Below are 21,059 nucleotides of genomic sequence, written 5' to 3'. Positions count from 1 at the left end.
CAACAACTCACTATGAGTCACTGCCAACATTAAAAAATTTAAGTAAATGTTCCTGAAACGCGTATCGAAAAGACCTCCTTTTCGAAACCCGTTTGAGTTTTATACTGGCTGCGTTATAGGTGCAAAATAGAAAAAATATATTATTTATTACTGTTGCTGATCGAATGCTTTAATTTAAACCTTAATTCAACAGTCAAATTGTTTACCAAAATATTTTCGGTTTTTAAAACCATCAGACGGCAATAGCTGAGACACTGAGACAATAATTTTAGAACCATTGAATTTATGTCATCAAGATGATTTTTGGTTCTAATTTTTTATTTTGCTTCCCGTTGCTAAAAAACTGTAAAAAACATTTTTCAATTAGTTTCATCTTCAGAACTACATACACTAAAAATGTTAATGCACAAATAGTTTACGCTATTTGACAATAATTCTTCAATTCTGTTCCGATCTAGTCCTGCTTGGTTGAAATTTGAACTTTTTTGAAAGTTCATAAAGTTCCAAGTTCAAATCACCGAGATTTTAAATAAACATTTTGTTGTTTGTGAATATAACTTAACAGCTACTCTAATTTGAGGCCTATTATTCCAATGGCTACATTTTTACCAAAATCGAAAATTTTTATTTTTTTCGAAAATTTCAAAAAATTATAACTCCGTTATTTTAAAGCACCCGAGACAAATTGTAAATCTACCATTAAGGTGCTTCTTTTGTGCATACTTATCTTATTTTGACCCCGCAGTTAAAAAAAATCAATTTGATAAGATTTTTTTTCCAGATAAAGCAACTGAAATGCGTTCACTTGGGATGGGGATTCCACAGGGGTTTTCTCGTAAAACTAAGGTCGGGCGCTACTGTTACATTTCTCAAACGATTTACTGATGGCCATCAATTCTGCATTTTTGTTTTTATTTTCCATTTAATATTTTATTGCTATCTCTATAACCCGGTATTTACTCGAACAATTTGACACTCGGTCGTAAATAAATTCCGTGCAACAACCTTCCGTTTGCGTTTGTTTGGTCAAATAAAACGCCGTTGAAAATTTCATACCTGGTAGCTGGTGCGTGGAGGCGGCACTCGAATTAGTTCCGTGTAGATCGTAGATAAGTTAATGCTGTCAGTAAAGGGTACAGGACTAGTTTTAATCGGCAATAAAATCTCTTAATGCCCGACATTGATCAAATTACCGAAACTGTTCCGTTTCGAGGGTACGTATTAAGCATTTTGTGTTATTACGAGTATATCGGAAAGATGGAATCTAACCCCGGCAATAATTCCAGTCCGGTGTGAACTAGCAAATGGCACAGGTATGGTTCGACACAATAAATTGTTTGTATCATTATAAGCACCTCATAAACTGGCTGATCACCGATTTGCCGATATCAAACAATTTCCACTGTGACGGATTGGTTTCAACAGAAAATTTCCCAGTGGAATTGCATTCCATTTGGCGCGGCCTGAATTTATCAAAGAGATACATCGATCGCTCGCGTTTAGACCCGATTAATCTTTTTCACTATTCTATTTATGCGGAATATTTGTAAATGTCATCAGTTATATTATTTCAGGTGCTATTTATCAATTACGCGATTCTATCGCTTTTTCATCATTAATTATCGAGATTATCTATTTGCATGAGCGCACAAAGCCGACTGAAAAATGCCGCTCATGTTTCATTCGGCATTTAACTATTTATTGATAATTAGTTAAACGCGATCTCGCTCAAAAAACTGACACCTGGATCTACTTTTACATCAAATTATTTTCCTTCCATTTATCAAATTGTAACAAAACGCTAACAGCCACTATTCAAGTGTAACGTATATTATATGGGTACCTCATTTTTTCTATAGACGTAATTATCACGACCTGCTTTGTGAGTGACTATAGTCAACGAGAACTCCCCTTTTGGGCCCTTATAAGGGTCACCTCGGGTTAGGCCAACAGTCCTAAGATCATCCGTGCAGGTGTGAATGAATCATCAAAGAATTGCACAGGTGTTAATGACTCATTTATCAAAAATTATCATCATCCTGATTATTCGTTACGGAAAATCAGGTCAGGACGACGAGTTAACATAATAATAATTCCAGACGTGTAATTTAGAATTATCAATAGGTACGGCAATACGCTGTTTCGCTTGTTCGCCTTGTTGAGTCTTTGCGGGTGAAGAAGCTTGTTTTCCATTTCTAACGATTGCGGTACCAAACCGGTACCATTTCACTTTCGTTTGTTCCACACCGGTAAGATGTCTAGAAAGACGGAAATGAATTTAACCTTTTACGATACCAACTGGTGAATATTTAATCCGTGTTACCTCGTGGCCATGGTAGTGTTGCGTTATAACTTTTGGGTTTTACTTTCACTATCAGCAACCTAGCGGAGCGGGGTAACCTGAAATTGCAAGGTAAGCGACAGTATCTCCACTTCAGTCTCACAATGCTCCATTAATGACTTGTTTGTTCCTCAGTAGTTACCATAATGGTCCCTGCCGGAAAAATTGTGATAAGAATTGTGTTTGTCGTGTGTGTTGTTCTCGTGTTAATCACTGACTATTCTGGAATTATTCACAAATTAATAGGAGGGAATAGGACAGATGAATCTGGAAAACTTCCACCCAGACCTAAAAATCCAGGATATGGTGACCCCAAGACTGATATTGATATAGATGCGGACATAGAAGACGACTCGATCAAACATTTAGGTAATCACGTTAGGTTCATTAAATCCACACCCAATCTACCTTGAGACTTGGATAACTTACCTTGAAATTATAGAATGGCAAATCACATTTTATGCCATATTGTCAGACGTATAATTTCTATCGTTAAAAGGACATTAACATAGAAGGCAGTACTAGTTAGAGGAATTAGTGAAAATGGGAGTAATAGAATTGGGTCCGCTAGAATGCCGAAAGTGGTAATTCGGAGTGGAACATTTTTTTAAATTGTCACTCATTTTAGGTACTACATCTCTCAAGTCCGAAATACTCCAAACTATAAAGAACGCTTGTCTACCGAAGCTGATATGTGAACTAAACGCAACCCCACAAAAAGATAAACTGACAGACTCCGAGAAATCCTTGTTATCTCTTCTTAGGTAAGCTAAAAGAGTCACACAAACCTACTAATGACATTATGTACCGACAACACTGAAAGCTATTACGGAAACGCTCGTAACGTTCACTTTCACTCTGCCGTAATAGCGAACTTCGGTAATATAATTGCCGATTTCGCCATCTCCGCATATTAATGCGCATTTTCAACGAAATATCTCGAAACGCCGCTTAAGTCACACGTGCGCGGTCCATCTGCGCATCAACCACTCAGTGCGTCTGTTCCAGGGACACGTCGATAAGCACAACGGCCGAGCTGACATCCAAATATCATTTCGCCGCACATATGGGTCAGCTAATAGCCGGGGTGGAGGGAAATGGTTGTCATAACTTCTACCCCACGTGTCCTTTTCCGGGCCTTCAAGTGCTCCAAATGATGAAAAAAGTGAGAATGCGGTAGAGGAGTCGCTTCATTTCGTCCGGTTAATTGAACCGGAAGAATAAACCCGACCAAACTTTCACAAAAAATCCACACAATCATTTCACTTCGTCAAGGGGATTGTTCTCGAATCAGATGGGTTAATTGGGAACTTGCATATTCATACGTCGATGTATAATGGGATTGATCGCAGGGTGGTGCACGCAAGTCTACCAGTCAAGGTAAAAACAAACAACTTAAGTTATTGTTTGTGGCTTAAGCTCAACTGATATGCAAAATAAGACATACAGAAATGACTAACTGGAAAAATGTTTATCGTATTCTGAATAAAAATAAACAATCTTGTTAGCCACTTATTAACAACTTTCCTTGTAAATATTTAGTTTGATATTGTAAAAGTTGCTATATTATTTTGCACTAGTCTGAATAAAAATTATACTCATTCATTAGCAATTTTAAAATTTTTAGTTAAAATGTAATTAACATGTGATAGATACATAATTTAGTGCTGGGCAAATTGCAAATATTTCAGTTATATTAATACACTTCAGTGACCACTTTTTTTTCGAAATAGCGTTAGGATATAGCTTAAGTTCATTTAATTTTTAAATCAATGATTTATACTTTTTAGTAACAGACGTGCCAAAATATGAAAAATGTAAGTACTGTATGCATACTACATTCATAATTGTTTTCATAAAATTTCTCTTTTTCTATTAATATTATTCTATTCTATTTTATTATGTTACATAGATTGTAAATACTTTTATAATAAGATAGAAGTGTCTTAGGCTTAAGTCAAAAATACAGTAGCTGGATTTGATAAAGAATACTTACTTAATAAACTTCTTATTTCGTAGTGTACATATGTATTATAGCATTTAAAAAGACTTAAACCATAAATTACTTAGTTAAAATAAAATACATTTTATATAACTGATCATGTCATATTGTTCTTTGTAGATACTTATCTTAAGACTATAAATATAAGACTGGTCTTTTATACTGTAAATATTGTTGTATACATGTAGTTTACACATCACTGATATTTACTTTGTGATATTCACTTTTGTTATATTTTTACATAACTTGCAATTTACAATAAAATACTTTCTATTACATGAGACTTTCCTTTTATCGTTTTTGTGTCATTAAATATTGAAGATGCTTCAATACGAGATAAAAATAGTGTTCAGCTGGACAATGGACGTAAATTTGAACGTCACCTCTTTAGAAAAATTACGACCAAAGACAGAAAAATATGAGGTATAAAATTTGCATGTTGGTCGTAAATAAAAGCCATAACCATTAAGTTGTAAAGCAGTTTCAAAACATCTCTATCAAGTCAACTAACTCACCAGTAGTTACATGTTGATTAATGTTTAGACCCATTTAACAACGATCACTAAAAAATAATATCTGTTTTATGACGGCACTCTATTAATCGGTGCCAGATCGAATCCATCCAATAAAATATTCATTGCCCGTTATGACAGATTTTTTTATTTTTTATTAATAGTGTCGAGCCATACTGGATGATGGTGGTTACAAACAAAAAATTATGAGTGGTCAGTTGTGCATGCATTAAATAATTTTAAAATTTCGGAGCGTCAAATGCAAAAAAAAAAATGTATGTGTGGAACAAGGATATAAGGCACCGTTTGTTCCATAATTATGTCCTGTAATACATACTTACAAAATGTTCAAATATTTTTAATTTTTGCTAATATGTATATGTATTGAAGTATTTACAAATGCATATATCTCTTCATTTTATATTTATTTTTTAAATATGTAGACACATCTGTATATACAGGGTGTCTCAAAATTCGCGATTTCCGAATTCAGAGCGTGGTAGGGAAGGACCCAGTGGAGCTCGAAAAATACTTAGAAAAAAAAATTCGCTCTTCCTGAAGAAGATATAAGCATTTTAATTTTGTTCAATACATAGCAAGCAGCCGTCATATCCACAGTAACAAAATACTATTCTAGCTACGTTGACGTTCCATTTTTAAGAAAAATTACAAAAACTTAAGATTTTTTTACTCCAAAGTAAAGCTATTCTTCAAAAAATTGTTTTACGGTAGGTATTATTTTCCACAATCATCTACAGACACCATAAATAAAAATAAATACTGAACTTTTCAGCCTGTATTTGATGAATTCAAAGAGTGCACCTTCAGACCAATGTATTTTTGTGGGGGGAGTCCCGATTTTTTTTAAATTTCCATATTTGGACTACTGAAGTGATCCCCTACAACGGTCTGAATTCGAAATTCGCGAATTTGACACCCTATATAATTTTTAAAAATATATTCTTTACTCTCAAATTTTAAAGATATGTATGTATACAGGGTGTCCCAGGACTGCCTTCCCAGAGAAAAAAGTGAGTGTTTAGGTCAATGTAATAATCTGAATTTTAAAGAAAAAAAGTCCTATCTCAAGCGATAATCAAGAAAAGACATCCTAAACTTGACCAATCAGAGTTGAGCACCATCAAGGTAGGATGACCGTAATTTTGCGTTGCCGGGGCTTCTAAGTAAATTTCCAAGTAAACTTTTCGCTGATCGGAGAACGACCTTTTGAGATTGGTGAAATTGTAATGTGACCTACCGGAAAATTTATTTTAATCTTGGAGTTTCTATTGCTGTCGGGACATGCTTGTTTTCTATGGGGAGGCAGTTCTACGACAGGTTGTATATTTTTATGGAATAGAAAATATTCTGGTTTTGTCATTGACCGTATGATGGCTCTTTGCCATCAATTACACCAACAGCACAATTTTTTAATCCAGTTATAACGTAAAACCTAAAAAGGATTTATGTAGTATGAAAAAAAAAATATTTGGAAGATCATATTTCATCATAAAGCAAAAGTAATGAATCTTGAAGCTTTTGATTTGTTAAATTTGGAATAAAAATATTTCTGACAGTTTCCAACTAATCGCGATAAATTTGTTCAAAATCCACTGAAAACCTTAAAAAAAATAACAAATGGAAGAAGCTGCAAACAAAATAAAATTTTCTTTTGGAAATAGATCACAATATTTGTTGCGATATTAAAAAGTTCAAATGAGATTGTGTGAACAAGAAAGCAGAAGAGTTTGAATGTAAAATGCAGCAATACATAATTAAAGCATGTAAATATAATTGCAGTAACTGACAAATATACAAAAATTTACTGAATATCCCTGAGAACCATATAAACAGAAAGTACTGGAAGCTAATTAATAATTATCCAAACGTTGATCTAGTGGACGTACACGAGTATTTAATGAACTCAACGTTATATTTGCTACATATTTTTTAAATTTATAAATAAAAAATATATTTAAAATTCGCGAATTCCGAAATCAGAGCATGGTAGGGAAGGACCCAGTGGAGCTCGAAAAATACTTCGAAAAAAAATCTCTCTTCCTGAAGAAGATATAAGCACTTTAATTTTGTTTAATACATGGCAGCCTTCACATCCACAGTAACAAAATACTATTCTAGCTACGTTGCCGTTCAATTTTTAAGAAAAATTACAAAAACTTAAGATTTTTTTACTCCAAAGTAAAGCTATTTTTCAAAAAATTGTTTTACGTTATTACTTTCCACAATCATCTATCTACACCATAAATAACAATAAATACTTTGAAGAAAACGCACTTCAAAGAATACACCTTCAGACCAATTTGGGGGGAATATCTTTGTGGGGGAAGTCCCGATTTTTTTTTATTTCCATATTTGGACTACTAAAGTAATCCCCTACAACGCTCTGAATTCGAAATTCACGAATTTTGAGACACTTGTATGTGGATTTAAAAGAAATAAATACAGAATTACCAACAAATTCGCAAACGACATATCATACAAGGAGCACACCAAAATAAATTTTCTTTTTTTTAATTTAAACATGATAATAGTTTTCCACTGATCGTTGATTTTAGCCAGACAAAGACAACACCCGACTAAAATATCGAACCGTAATTCGCGATCGTAATGTCGGATCGTGTTTGAGCCTCATTGTGTATGCGCGTTTTAGAGTCCTTTGTTGCACAATCAAGTTTAGTCAGGACATAAAATTCCTACTTTACATGTTGGTACGAACGCCTCTTGACACACGGACAATTTAACTTTCGTCTTTATACAAATTACAAGACGTAAAGATATAATTCTTTCATGAAATAACTACTGTTAGCACGTTAAAGAATAAAAACCGTCCGAAGTTTAGTGTATGGGCTCAAATAGTAGGGTACTTTATAAGTAAACGTAATGAATTATGTCTGAAATATACCTTACGGTTTATTGCAGCCATCGTAACTTGTAAATGCTTTTATAGCTTTACTCCTTGTTTAGCAACATAAACATTGTGTTTTTCTTCCCTAAGTACTTCTTATCATAATAATGTAAATTCTTTCATGCTTGTTTTTACACCTCTCTTGAAAAATCTCTATTTCGTTTACTCCACAACCAGTGTCAATGAGTCCAACTTATCCAACACTTCAAACAAGGAATTTCGATTCCTTCGCATAAAATCGAGACTCTATTCTAGCTCACTCAATACGTAGGCTTATTACACTGATAATAATTACACAAACCTGTCGCAATAACTTAATACTTATTGATTATAATTATGTTCGCCTTTCATTATCTACAGTATTTCATAGAGCAAATTTGTAATCTGAGATCTCAGATTCTTCGGTCTTAAACCCACAGTATTTATTTGAAGAGCGATAAAAAAAAAATCTTCGAACGCTAAACACTAAATCGGTCAGCGGTCACAGATCTGGACTCTATTGAATTCTCGTTGAAACAGAGTAGATATTTTCCGACTCCACATATATAGACAACCGCATTTCACTTTCGATTTCGTGGTCTCTCTTAAGAATATTAAACGTTGTCTACGTGCTAAATGTTGTAAAGTCGAGGAGTGGTGGCCACTTTCACTCATACACACTTCTACCAACAGTTCAAGTCCATTACTAGTTTTATTTAGCCACAGTCAAGATGAAAACTGTATCACTCTTGTGTCTAACGTACGTATCCCTATTTGTCACACTTATAATATTGGAAGGACCCACCCCCACGACAGCACAAGAACCCTCTTTCGAATTACCGGTGGAACTAGTGGGCTTTCCAGTGATCATAATGGCCGTTAGATTATCCAACTTCGTGAAGAAGCTCGCCTACTCCCTAAACCCGAGTAAGTACCAGTTCCAAATTTTAGAAACGCATTCTACTTTCTTTAATCGGACAACTCGTGCATTTACATTTTCTGAATAAGTGCAGTTATGCTTTCTGGTTTTGTACGGCTCAGATGTGACGTTCTTTTGATAAATGTTGATGGCCAAAAGTTGTTCACTCGAATATGGATCCAATTATGAAATTAAGCAATTGAAATTTGGCAACCGGCGAAATGAAATAAGAATTCAGAAATTGCGATTTTTGCGAAATCTAATGCGTGGTGTTAAATATTGAAACGATTCGAAAGCGGTTGGAGAAAATCGACAAAAATACTGGTTTTGCGAGTAGAAAATTTGTAAATAAATTTGGGGAAATGGTAGAGCAATTTCTTCCGTTGGAAAACTAATTGGGTGCACCTGAAGTAGTAATTGTCTCCGCACTGGTGACATTTTGAAAGTGTTCAACTGTTACGAAATTGTGAATTTTTCGCAGAGACTTACAGCGGCCGGGTCAGGAGGGCGCTCCGGTCCGACGATATGATCGATATGATCGAAGCCGAGAAGAGATTAGTTTTGGAACTGGGCGAAAATGTCTGCGTTTACCCCAAAGTATGTTTACATCACGCAGAGAAGGCGGGAAGGACGAGAGGAAGGCGAGAAATGGTCGTAGATTGGGACGATATCTTCAGGTAAATAAATAAACGAGAATAAGGTTTCATTTCATTTTGTTGGGAAAACAATTTTCTTGTTTGAAGGAGTCCGTTAAAGCTCTTATCTGCTCTCGTCGATTTCTTTTCTCGCTCATTCGCCTCATAAATTACGGCAACGAGACGCCGAATAGATATTAATTATAGAAAAATTATCTTAATATTAATGTCATGCAAATATGGCATTGTCGAGATGTCCCCGGATCGGGACTAATCTCTCTTTCTTATCGATTTTCTTTGTTCCTTCTGCAACATTACCCTCATAAATTTCGTCCAAAATTACGGCCGTCATGTTAATGAGGATTTTTTCTGAACAAAAACGGAATCAACTCGGCTAGTCCCGAGTGGAGTGTTTCTATCTCCTAGAATCGAGGCGACATGTAAATTAAATCTTTAATGACATTCTACGATTCTACAATTTGCAAAATTCTCATATTCGTCCCTTTCAGCAACTACAAGTCGACCAGAGAAAAACAAAAGGAATTCTACTTGTTGAGCGTGTTTCTTGGAGACTTCATTGCATCACCCCGTTTTTGCAATCAATTAGTCAAGAGAGGGCGTGCTTGTACTGAGTAATCGACCATCCCAGCGAAATTCGTAAATTATATGTCACTCAAGCCTATGTAATTTATTAATTAAAGTGACCTCCTTAGAGAAAGATTAGAAAATTATATTAGTTCATTATTTATGGAACAAGGATCGATTCGTTTTATATATTTGAGAGAAATAATAAACTCGATTTATTTTGTAATCGATAGTGGCTTTTAATACGCACTAGTTCCACACCGAGTGGCGAATGCATTTAATTCCCTTCACCTCTTCCGTATCTTGAAGTACTGGAGGGAACGTATGTAGGTCAGGGGTGTAAGCAAGCAACACACTCAACACTTTCAGACACAATTAAACTCGTCCTGGTTTCTGTGAAAATGTGGAAATGTGGACCAGATTCGCAGAAGACGTGGGACTGTTTTATGGTAAGTCCAAACACCTACGGAACTTTCATCCCAAGTGAAATTTTATATGTAAGTGGGACTTCTTGATATTCTTCGCAGTATCGATCTAGAGACGAACAGTATTACAATGTCAAAAGTAATTTGTATTTTAGTATTTTTAGTGCTAGTGTTCAATAGTTGTACTTCTATTGAAAACAATTTGGACAAGACTGGTGAAATATTATTGTAAGTTTGGACAAATCAAGAGAGACATTTTGAAGATGCAAGTTTTCAGGAAGTTGACAAACTACGCCATAGAGGGTCGCCAAATTCGCAATCCTTGCCACCACGAGACAAACACCATTCGATACTTTCAATGCGTCAAGAAATTGAACAGTTATGCCCAAATCCAGAGACCACACCTTGCGCAAAATTTCGCCCAAATTCACAGACCATACCCTGTACAAAATGTCCCACAGTATCGACCACCCCAGACCCAACAAAACATCATGGACGTCTTGTACACCATTGCAAAAAACGATGCCCTTCGGTGCGTGCCTCGATTACTTTGCGAAGCTACGTCGGACACTTTGTCCCAAAGTCGAGGTTTCACTTTACCCAGTCTCCCATTTAATATTGATATGGAATCGATAATTAGGTGAGTCACGAAACACTTTCTACTGTTTAGTAGTCCAAGACTGTGTCTCTCTTTTGTCAGGTTGTTGGCGACGATTGACATTCCGGGTGGTTCCCCAATTCCGATTTTTGCCAGGGCGGCTCTGTTGGGGTACGTTTCAAAAGGCAAATCAGATTCGTGTGTGGAGGCGTATCCTTCGTGTCCTCGAGATCCTGACAAACTCGTCCTGTACCTGAACAACTACAATGGTGGGTTCTTCCGATACTTCGACGGACTCGGTCAAAGATTTGGACCGATCAACCAACAACAGGGTTTGGGCAACGACGTAGCGCAAGAAAGAATCCAAAACAGACCGGCTCAACACCTTCCGAACGCTTTCCCGGAGAGTAACGACGCTTTTGTTTTTTCTAGTAATGAGATTGATCTGAATAGATCACCGAAGACTCTATTTGCATTCCCCACACGTGACGAGAGTCGTTTCGACGGATTCGCGCAGAAGAAACCGAAGGAATTAGCTTTCCCCGTTAATGAGTATTACTCTAATGAATTGGATTTGCAGAGGCCTTTGCCTAATCATAAAGCATCCCCTGTGATATTCCCGTCCAGGACTGGAACGGGAGATTTGAGGCTAGACGCGGAAGAATTAAGTGATCACGATAATCGTCAAAACAATCACTTTGTCAGCTTTAAACCGGAACCTAACGAAGGTTTCTATTACGAGGTGCCCTCGAGCTACTCACCCACACGGACTCTATTTAATTTCCCAGTTTAGATGTACGTACGTTTTGTAATAAATCAGTTTGAACGTGTTTCAGTCGATTTTCTTAAAATCTGCGAAAAGAACAATGTCACAGCCACGACAAAAACTGCGGTAAGCTCCCGTTCTGTTATATGGAAGCTCGGATTTGTATGGTATTAAGGGATAAACGGAAAGAGGGTTCGATTCAACGTGTTGCGATACACTTTGAAGTTCGTCACTGTCAAAGAATCTTTTGTTATCCGTTACTTATTATTACGTTCATTTAAAATCTCTACGTCTCTATCCGCGACAATGAGTTACGATTTGGTGCTTTTTAATTATTGAAAACCTTTGACTCAAACTTAATTATTTTCAAGAGACGTACTCTTTTGATGGTGAGTCAAATCGAAAGATGAAATTTCTGACGCAAATCTTGCGGTTGCAACAATCCGAATCGCTTTTTCCCCACCGTGTAATTTTAGTATGATACCCTGACGTGGTGTACACCGAAAGTAATACATGTCAGAATGTTACACCCCCATTGTATCGGGAAAACCCTCGAATTGACAGTTCATTCCACTAATAATTACCATTAATTTCACGCCTTACGCAATGTCACGACGACATGTGGTGTTGCTGACACGTTTTGCTTCCGAACAACAATAAAATAAATACTATTAAAATATGCAAGGGACTCGTTTCGACGCGACTTTATTATTTGGCAAAGAGATGCGTCTAGGAGTCGAAATGATGATTAAAATCGGATTTGTGAGATTAAGCCGCGACAGAAAAAGATTACATCGGCTGGTCACATATCCGTCGAAATAAATACAATAGATTATGGTCGCACAAATGAAATAAAAACAGACACACGCGTTTCGGCGTCAAATAACACCACCCTCATTCTTTCAGAAAAAAGACACGTGACTACGCACCAGATGTATTAACGAACACGCCAAGATAAACCAGACGAGCCCCTAATTCTCTAGTTTGTTTAACCAAAAGCAATTATGTGACCCAAAACGAGCTTAATCATGCGTGTTATGTGTCGGTTACGTTGCGTCGTTACGTCTCGGGTACGTAACAGATGCGTCTTGACCCGTCGGGACACCCGAGGAAACGTAAGTAATTCGTGCATTGTTATGGTGATGGAAATGTCGTATTTTCGAAAGAAGAGCCATCAGAAAGGGGGCGTGATGTGTCATGATATAGGCAAAAGACAAGCGAAGGCGAGGTGACGGGTACTCACTCGCAAAATAACAGGCACCCTCTTAATGTCTCACACACACCCACTCTGTATATTCCCGCCTTCTTATTATTCGGTTCTCTATTATCAGCGGAGTGTTCACGTTGCTTCTTCAAAATCAATCTATGAATTGTAAAAATGCGCCGTGTCGAATTATTTGTGGATTTTCATCGGCGTGATGGATGATGTCGATGTGTTTTTGAGGGAATAAGTGTCGCTAAGGCGCGAAATCAAGTGGACAAAAAATCCATATAGAAAATTAATTCAAAGACACCCTAAGCGGCGACGCACGCTGAATACGAAAAGAAAATAAAAAGATTAAAAAGATGAATAACTCCAAATCAAATGATTGTTCTCGCCAACATCCCCTTTTAAGTCACGTGTCAAAAACAGATACAAGATAATGGGGGACTGGCGACTATATGAAACAATCAAAAGTTGTTTGCTTCATGTATTACACATTTCCTCGACGTTAATCTTCGCAGCACGTCGTACAAAATGTGACGCGAAAATGTGGGATTTTAAGTTCGATTCTGACGTCGCGCTAACCCTTCGGACGGGGTATAATTATTACAAGTTTAAAGAGATAATGAAAAAATCCATAGAGGGGCGGATAATATGCATAAATGAGTGGCGCGTCGATAATTCAGGGTTCGACCCTTGGATTGGAGACGTCGATAAAAGAATGGTTCGTCAATGGTTCGGTTAACCGTAGCTGTAATTTGAATCATGATGTTGACATTAAGCCCTGCAGTAATCCGTCACAGCACAACGCCAAATACTTTTTTAACTTTACAATAGGGGAGGCGAGCGAAGTGAGATAATGTTTCGAATTGACACCGGTTTCAATACCATTTAGATTATGCGGATCACGGATTTTCATCTCTTGAATCTTAAACCCTGTGACAAAATTAATTCGATATGTAAGCTATGCGCTGTGTTCACGCCACGTCAAATTAAACGCCATTTTGACAGCCGTGTCGCTGCATGTGCCTCACTATCAAATTTAATACGAACATAAATATTGATGAAATCGCGACCGATTCGACGACACGTTACGTGTAACACTCGTTACGTTGCCGAGACGTACATTTTACGTAACGTCGACGTAACAACATCTGTCGATGGAGTTTCGGTGGTGCGTTTGTGGTATTTTCGATTGAAACTGCGTCACTTCGCGATTGTTCTTGCTGAGCGGAATATTTACATACTATCCATCAAACGCACCAACCCAAAGGGTTATCACACTTGTCAGAAATAATTAGATGATGGAAATGGGCACTTTGTATCAGTCAACCGCACACTATTTGCTGATTAATTATCGCCAGTGTTATGATGACACTGCGCCATTGTTCTCGACGAAACTCTTGCATATATGTAAATAGCATACGAATCTTTAGATTGTGGTTTAATTGTGTTTGACACGGAGGAGAAACAGAAGTGATAAACAAATTTCGTGTAGATAATGACTCGTCTAATGGCTTTTTCGAGTGTCGTTAATTCTGTTCGGTGAAAGATTTACGACTCCACGCTCGACTGGATATTATTTTGTAAAAAATATCAAATTTGCCTGGTTGTGTCGAGTTGCAACATCACTCACGTAAATATAGAGGCGTCAAGCCGTCTGGGACCCAAGGTCAGATCTTCCAACCGAACCAAATCACTCCCGAAGAAAGAAGCCAAAACGAGGCGATTAATTCGAGACAGAATCGCACAAATCGCTTTATTCCGTCATTTCTGATTTATAAATAATAGAATTATCCGATCCGGACCGTTCCAGTTGACGAGTTCGATTTACCGACCGCTTCGTTTATTTCCTCCACTTGCTATTTTGAGGCATTCCAATATAGGGTACTCGAGAGGAAACAAATATCAGAACCGTTCGAACGAAAATATTCCTTCAAAATTGAGTAGAGCTGAGCAAAAATAAACATCTCGCAAGCGTTCAGGTCGCAGGGTCGGTGTGTGGTGCGAAGGATGAGGGTTGTTGGTCGATTAATAACAGACTGATCGATTTTTAATATTTATATTTATTTCAAATCAACTATATAAAAGTGAAAAAGTTACAAGTGAAAGACCATTGGGAGTAGATGTGAGTATGGCATACAATAAACTGGCTGCATTGAATCGCGGCAACATATACTCTTTCCATACTTCACAAAAATATAATATTATATAGATATATGTTATAAACATGTATAAAACTTATGACATTTATTTGAAAGAAAATATAATACATAAGCAATTCTAACTGAATTGGTTTATTGGTCTGCCGAGGGCTTTAATATCACACAAGGGCCTCGGTGGCCGGCTTGGTCCAGCTCAGATCAGGTAATATACAAGGCGAACATAATACACAGTACAATTAAGAACATATGGCATTATCAGTTCGTAAAAACAACTAAACAATAACATACTAATTCTAGAATTTACGAAATAATAATAATAATAATAATGAAAAACCTAGTCAACACTTAAATAAACTACTATACTGACTAGGGAGTAATAACTACGAACGAAAACATTTCGACAAAATGTATTTAGAGATCAATTAACAGGATTGACGTGCTATCGAGCACAAAAATTGCCTCTTCGGCAAATCACAGAGACGCTTTGAAGAGCCATCTACAGCGCGCAACTTGCTATATCTACCTACTACTAAGCTATATACTAATTACAATTGCTTTAAATTCATTTAAAAATATCAGTATTTATGTATATGTACATGAATTCCTATATATATAAATATATATATAAAAAAGTAAAAAAGCTGTAGCTGGCCGGTGTTAAAGAATAGCCGGCCTCCGCGAATATTTACAATTCAGGTGCGGGCTGATCGGCACTTTGGATCGGCACGTGTCCAGCTTTCGCCGCACCGGGCTATTCTAACTACGGAGATCATTTGAAAACCTTTTAGGGCAGCCGACTGCACCAGAACCGGACCTTACCGGACCTGACCAGACCTGACCAGACTGCTGCAGTGCTGCACCACACTTAACTTACTACAGTACAGTCAGACTCATGGTAGCGAAAGCGAACAAAGGGACGACGTCCCGCCCACCTGCTTACTTCAGGCCTTTTGGCACCATTCAATCTTTGGCTATACTGAATCCAACTTTAGAATCTTTATGCATATGTACACATTAATTTACACGTTAGTTCTCTTCTCGAATACCATATAAAAATTCCTGAGAGTACGCTTTCGTACAAAATGAGATCAATTCTTTGATTTGTTTTGCTCCTCTTTGGACAACACATGTAACACAGGCAGTGCGCAAATGACCTACGTATCTCTTAATCTACATACAGTAACTAGTCTGGAACAGGTGCCACCCCACGATACATATCAGGGGCATCGCCCTCCAAAACGTCCTTTTCACTCCGGGCACCAATCGACCCAACAGCGAATCCTCGACGAGATCGTCATCATCGTCGTCGTCGTCTTCATCGCTCAACTCCTCCTGCAACAACAAAACAAATCGTAACACGCAAAAAACATGTCGAAGTTTCGACTCGACAACTTCGGAAAAAGAGACAAGAAAATATGATCGTGCGTGATCATTATTAATGATTGTGATGTGGGGTCAGTTACTGTAACGTATGCAAATATGTAATGTTGGTTGCATATTCGATTAAACACGGCGCGCGTTAATGCAATGATTATGTAAGTAAAAGGGTTTGTTTAGTGTTGCATAATGTTCATTTGAATTTTGAGAAGCGTGCATATCAAATCGCGGCACAGAGTGGTCTATTTATTAGTGTGGTGGTCGAAGAAAAGAAACGATCCCGAGTCCCGTTAATGCTATCTCGGGATCGTCTTAGTGTTGTGGGGTGAGTGCAGAAATGTTACGATTTGGCAGGGTGTCGACGGCCCAGAGCACCAAATCTGACACACACCCACCTTTTGGTCGTCGACAATCTTTCGTAGAACGAGACCAACCTGACTGCAGTCTTCCGTCGCACAGTCGTCGAGATTAGCGAGTTTGTTGTCGTCGCAACAAGACTCAAAATTCGATCTCTGTATCCTGGTGGAGTTCTGGGAGAACTGGCTGAGGGTTCGGCGTAAGAGCAGAAGAGTCTGTCTGAGTTGTCTGTCGTATTCGGAAGAGCGCGATCTCCGCTCGAGTTCTTCGACGAGAAGCCTGATGAGTTTCTCCATGCACTCTGCAACAAACACCAAATCAGAATCACGACTCGCCAGCGAACAAGGACGATGTGTTTGGCGCGTACGCGACCATGTTGCTGTTGCACACAGCTGTTTGCTACTACGTAGGTATCGATTGCATGCACGTTGCGAATTGCAAGGCCACTCGTAAAAGGTTCATTTCACAATATTTATTTATTTACTCCGGCGTAACAAAGCCGCCGCGTGCAAAAAAAAATATGTATAGCACATGATAATCTATAATGGCACACGAGACACTGCGATACGTGATTGCGGGTGCGAGCAACGAACCGTGGAAATAATGTCCTAGTCGCACTGGTCGTCACTTCACGGTCTCAATGGGATATCCATGAAATGAGGAGGTGACGGTGCGCTCCTTGAGCTTCCCCAAAGGCGATCGCGCGATTTCGCCGCACGTCAACGCTCTCTGGGGCGGCAGGAGCTGTGCGAGCGTCTCACGGCCGACCCTGAACCTAAACGAAGACGACACGGAGCAACAGGTCCGCACCGTCGGGGCCCTCCGAGTCCCGCACTCGCGTCCGACACTCGATTCGGCACCACCGTCCCACACAAAAATCGACTTACCTTGGAGCTGGCGATTCTCCTCCGTCCGCTGGAGACGAGTCTGCGACAGGATGAATATCACCGCGACGATCAGATTGTTCGTTTCGTCCTCCGGCAGGGCGAACGGGACTGCCATGGTGGGACTCCTCGCCGACAACGAAATGCAATTATGTAACTAACACAAAACACAACAAGGGAACACGAGGCGGTGTGCGCCAGAATTGTGTAAACACACCCGAACCGCTTCGCGCTTCAACATCGACTGCTGCTTAGCTGCTTGCCTAGGCGACACAAAGCTATCAGATGATAGACTGCGACTTCCACCGACACATCTCGCCAGCGACAAGGGAACTTACCCCCAAAACATACGGCTATAGAAGACAAAACGAGACGCGCGCCGACAACCAATAGACGGACACCATAGGCGTGTCTACCAAAAACACTGCTCAATATTGGTCAAATATTACGTGGAGCAGGCCAGGCTCGAACCTGACTATACCAAAAATACAATAATAGCTCGCCCGAATAAGTGTCAAACGAAGAAACTGCCAATACAAGACTACCCCCACCCCATTCGACGCGCGAGGTATACAATACAATACACATTTTTAAAAACCTTGACTGGCTGACGACGACGTGATTTAACGGTACAACACTCATTTTTATCAGTGCATTGTTTCAATTATTGTTGTTCGATGACAATTTTTTTTTTATTCAAAACTGGACACACGTGTACCTGACACTGATGCTTTCACTTTCTTCTTCCATCCCGTTTTCTGACTATTTTTTGGGGTGCATCAGATCGATACGACTCTACTGTTGTGTTGTTAGTTACGTTAACAAAGAACGGATCACTGGTTTATGATTATCCGCACCATTGGAGATTGGCTACCTCTTTTAATAAAGCATAATGTTCACGAACTTGCAACATATCTCCTCAACCCGACGATTAAAAACATGGCCGACCTCAAACCGATAATTACGGCACCTTGAAAATCGACCGTTAAAATACCAATAACTAACAAAATGGGAATTCTGGGAATATCGGGTTGTGGAATAGTGACTGCTGACGATGTCACTGGGACAAAAAAAAAGGATTATGTACCTATGTGAAATGAAACTCGACCAATATGAATCCGTTTGATTTGTAAAAACAAATCGCAACTCTGAATTATTTTTGTAATGTTACCAATCGAACACAAATAAATCCATCGTGTTTGGAATTAAATGAGGAACATGTCCAGCATCTTTTGTACTTAGTTATTTTTAATTAATTTTATTACACGTTTAGGTATTATTTTGAGTTTTTGTTGACATTGGTGATACATATTTTATCGTGATCAGTGATTGTTTATGTTGAATACTGGGTCAATCAAAGACGTACCGAGGCAAGTTCGTAGACTGCTCCGGTCAAGTTCTTTTTTACTGATCGCACTGCATACATTTTTGAGAGGTAGATAGATACATGCAAAATTAAGTGATTATTACGAAAACATAACTAGGTAATGGTAGGTACAACCAATTATTATAGATACTTTAAATTGTGATAGTAAACAATACCTAAATTAAATTGGATACATTTTTTTCGCACTTTTCATCAAATAAACAGCTTTAGAATACAAGTAATTTTTTTTCAATTTAAAATAAAAATTTAGTTGAACAAAAATATTATGATCTAAGCACACAGGGTAAAAAATACGTAGGCATGATATAAATTAGGATTTTTTTTTAAATCACTAAGTACCTAATATTTAGGAATTTTAATACATACTATAATTAAAATCAAGTTACTCTTCACAATTAAAAAAAACTTATTTTTAGGAGGAAAAGGAACGGGGAGAAATACTGAACGAAGACGGAAGAGAGATAGGATGGATGAAAGAGGTATGGAAGAGGAGGGAAAGGATAGAGAAGGAGAGGGGTGGGGAATAAAAGAAAATGTAGGTTAATTTAAAAAAGAAAAAAGAATGATTTTGGAATTGTAAGTTTATTTAGAACTGTAAAGTATAGGAATCCTTTAAAGCCCGTAGGGTAAAATAAAGTAAAGTATGTAATAGTCTTATTTTTGTGAAAATTATTCACACTAAGATTCATTGCGAATAAATTAGGTAGGTACATACGTAAAATATGTATTGAAGAAGAGTGAATGTCAAAAACAAAAGTAAAATTTTTGGTAAGTACTTTTCCACGAACCCACTTGTAACGCACGGTGTTGCTAAAAAAATTATAGATGATAACGAATAAATCATATTGATGCCACTTTTCAATTTTCAATTGGTCCAGTAAGCTCTGATTTATTAATTTTTTGAGCTTTTTTTTAGTGATTTTATTGTTGCAATACAGTAACATAAAATAAAGATTAAATTAATTAAAAACAATATATGTATGTAATTGAGTAATTTGAGCGTAAAAATTTTAAGATTATATTACTAACGTGAATTCGAAAGCTGCAATAATAATTACTCTTAAAAAATTACTTTTATAAAAAGTATTCGTCGAAGACGGATTTTTGCGAATAAATTTACAGTCAAATAATTTGCCACTTTTATCCCCTAACAATTTTTAGCGGATGGAAATGTGAGATTTATGAACCTGGATGACAAACGTTGAATTGCAAAGAGTGACGTCACGAGCAACGATAAAATTATGGAACGAGCCTACTTCCAAGATATGATGACCATGTTCAAACATGTGATACCTAAATAAAAACGGACAAACACTTTATTCAAGATTCAGACGGTAGTAATGTCATAATTTGAGCGTAAAGATTGAGATTAGGTAAAAATATAGATTTTTAATTACAGGAGATAATTTTAATCCTATCGTTGTTTGTGAATTTTATTTCGACGCACTTTATGTAATTTCTGATTAATCCTTGCAACAATAGTACATACTTCTGTTGATTCATTTCGTGATTAATTAATGATTTCATCGGGGAGAACTTACGAGTTTACAAGTTTACAAAGATTTGTAACATTCTTTATTAATAAAAAAAACTGCACCGTCCTTTGTGTTTTATTTCATTCCGTCCAGTTCAATTCTCTCTTGTATCATAATGACAAATTATAAAACTATCTGTGGTGTCACGGCAAAAACAGCGCACTCAACCAACAAAACGATTATTTTATTACGCTCGATGGTCAACTTGTCCGGTGAATAAAATAAATAACAATTTGATAAACGTTGACCGCTCGATGTGCAGTTCCACGTTTTGTTTCGACATCATCCTAATCGATTTCTGGTAGTTTAGGACAGGTTCAAACCTGTCTTAAGTCCATTTTTTCTCGATGTGAGATTCAGGTGTCCGGTGTGGTATCGTTTTTGTCTTCGACATCACAAATCGACACCTATCGTAATTGATAACGTAATAATCAAAGTGAAGGTTCCCGAAATGCGCGCCTA

General features: G+C 37.5%; 4 protein-coding genes and 1 long non-coding RNA gene across 6 annotated transcripts; 4 read left to right on the top strand and 1 right to left on the bottom strand.

The window, feature by feature from the left end:
• The first annotated feature begins 2,251 nt into the window (after positions 1-2,251).
• Positions 2,252-4,619, top strand: geko. The gene is made up of 4 exons (XM_069060514.1): positions 2,252-2,413; positions 2,477-2,710; positions 2,970-3,105; positions 3,350-4,619. Exons 2-4 carry the CDS (start codon positions 2,488-2,490, stop codon positions 3,519-3,521), a joined length of 531 nt encoding a protein of 176 aa, XP_068916615.1. The 5' UTR covers positions 2,252-2,413; positions 2,477-2,487; the 3' UTR covers positions 3,522-4,619.
• Positions 4,620-8,430: 3,811 nt separating this feature from the next.
• On the top strand, positions 8,431-10,125 carry LOC138140239 (uncharacterized). The gene is made up of 3 exons (XM_069061097.1): positions 8,431-8,687; positions 9,161-9,356; positions 9,824-10,125. The coding sequence occupies exons 1-3, from the start codon at positions 8,492-8,494 to the stop codon at positions 9,948-9,950; spliced, it is 519 nt and encodes a 172-aa protein (XP_068917198.1). The 5' UTR covers positions 8,431-8,491; the 3' UTR covers positions 9,951-10,125.
• A 101-nt stretch (positions 10,126-10,226) lies between these two features.
• On the top strand, positions 10,227-11,752 carry LOC138140237 (uncharacterized). Its single transcript, XM_069061096.1, has 3 exons — positions 10,227-10,552; positions 10,602-10,964; positions 11,025-11,752. Exons 1-3 carry the CDS (start codon positions 10,455-10,457, stop codon positions 11,713-11,715), a joined length of 1,152 nt encoding a protein of 383 aa, XP_068917197.1. The 5' UTR covers positions 10,227-10,454; the 3' UTR covers positions 11,716-11,752.
• A 3,188-nt stretch (positions 11,753-14,940) lies between these two features.
• LOC138140364 (uncharacterized) lies at positions 14,941-19,213 on the bottom strand. 2 transcript variants are annotated; one of them, XM_069061357.1, is made up of 3 exons: positions 17,679-19,213; positions 16,830-17,092; positions 14,941-16,389 (listed from the first exon to the last, which is right to left on the bottom strand). In XM_069061357.1, exons 1-3 carry the CDS (start codon positions 17,791-17,793, stop codon positions 16,228-16,230), a joined length of 540 nt encoding a protein of 179 aa, XP_068917458.1. In that variant the 5' UTR covers positions 17,794-19,213; the 3' UTR covers positions 14,941-16,227. The 2 variants fall into 2 exon arrangements, with proteins under 2 accessions (XP_068917458.1, XP_068917459.1); XM_069061358.1 differs by having other exon boundaries at positions 16,869-17,092; positions 17,679-19,186.
• Positions 17,059-19,719, top strand: LOC138140365 (uncharacterized). The gene is made up of 2 exons (XR_011162491.1): positions 17,059-17,197; positions 19,479-19,719. It is a non-coding gene; the product is annotated as an uncharacterized lncRNA (long non-coding RNA).
• The last annotated feature ends 1,340 nt before the right edge of the window (positions 19,720-21,059 follow it).

This window comes from Tenebrio molitor, chromosome X (assembly GCF_963966145.1).
Source record: "Tenebrio molitor chromosome X, icTenMoli1.1, whole genome shotgun sequence".
NCBI lineage: Eukaryota > Metazoa > Arthropoda > Insecta > Coleoptera > Tenebrionidae > Tenebrio > Tenebrio molitor.
The sequence above is the reverse complement of the archived record's forward strand: the minus strand, read 5'-3'. Positions and strand labels throughout refer to the sequence as shown.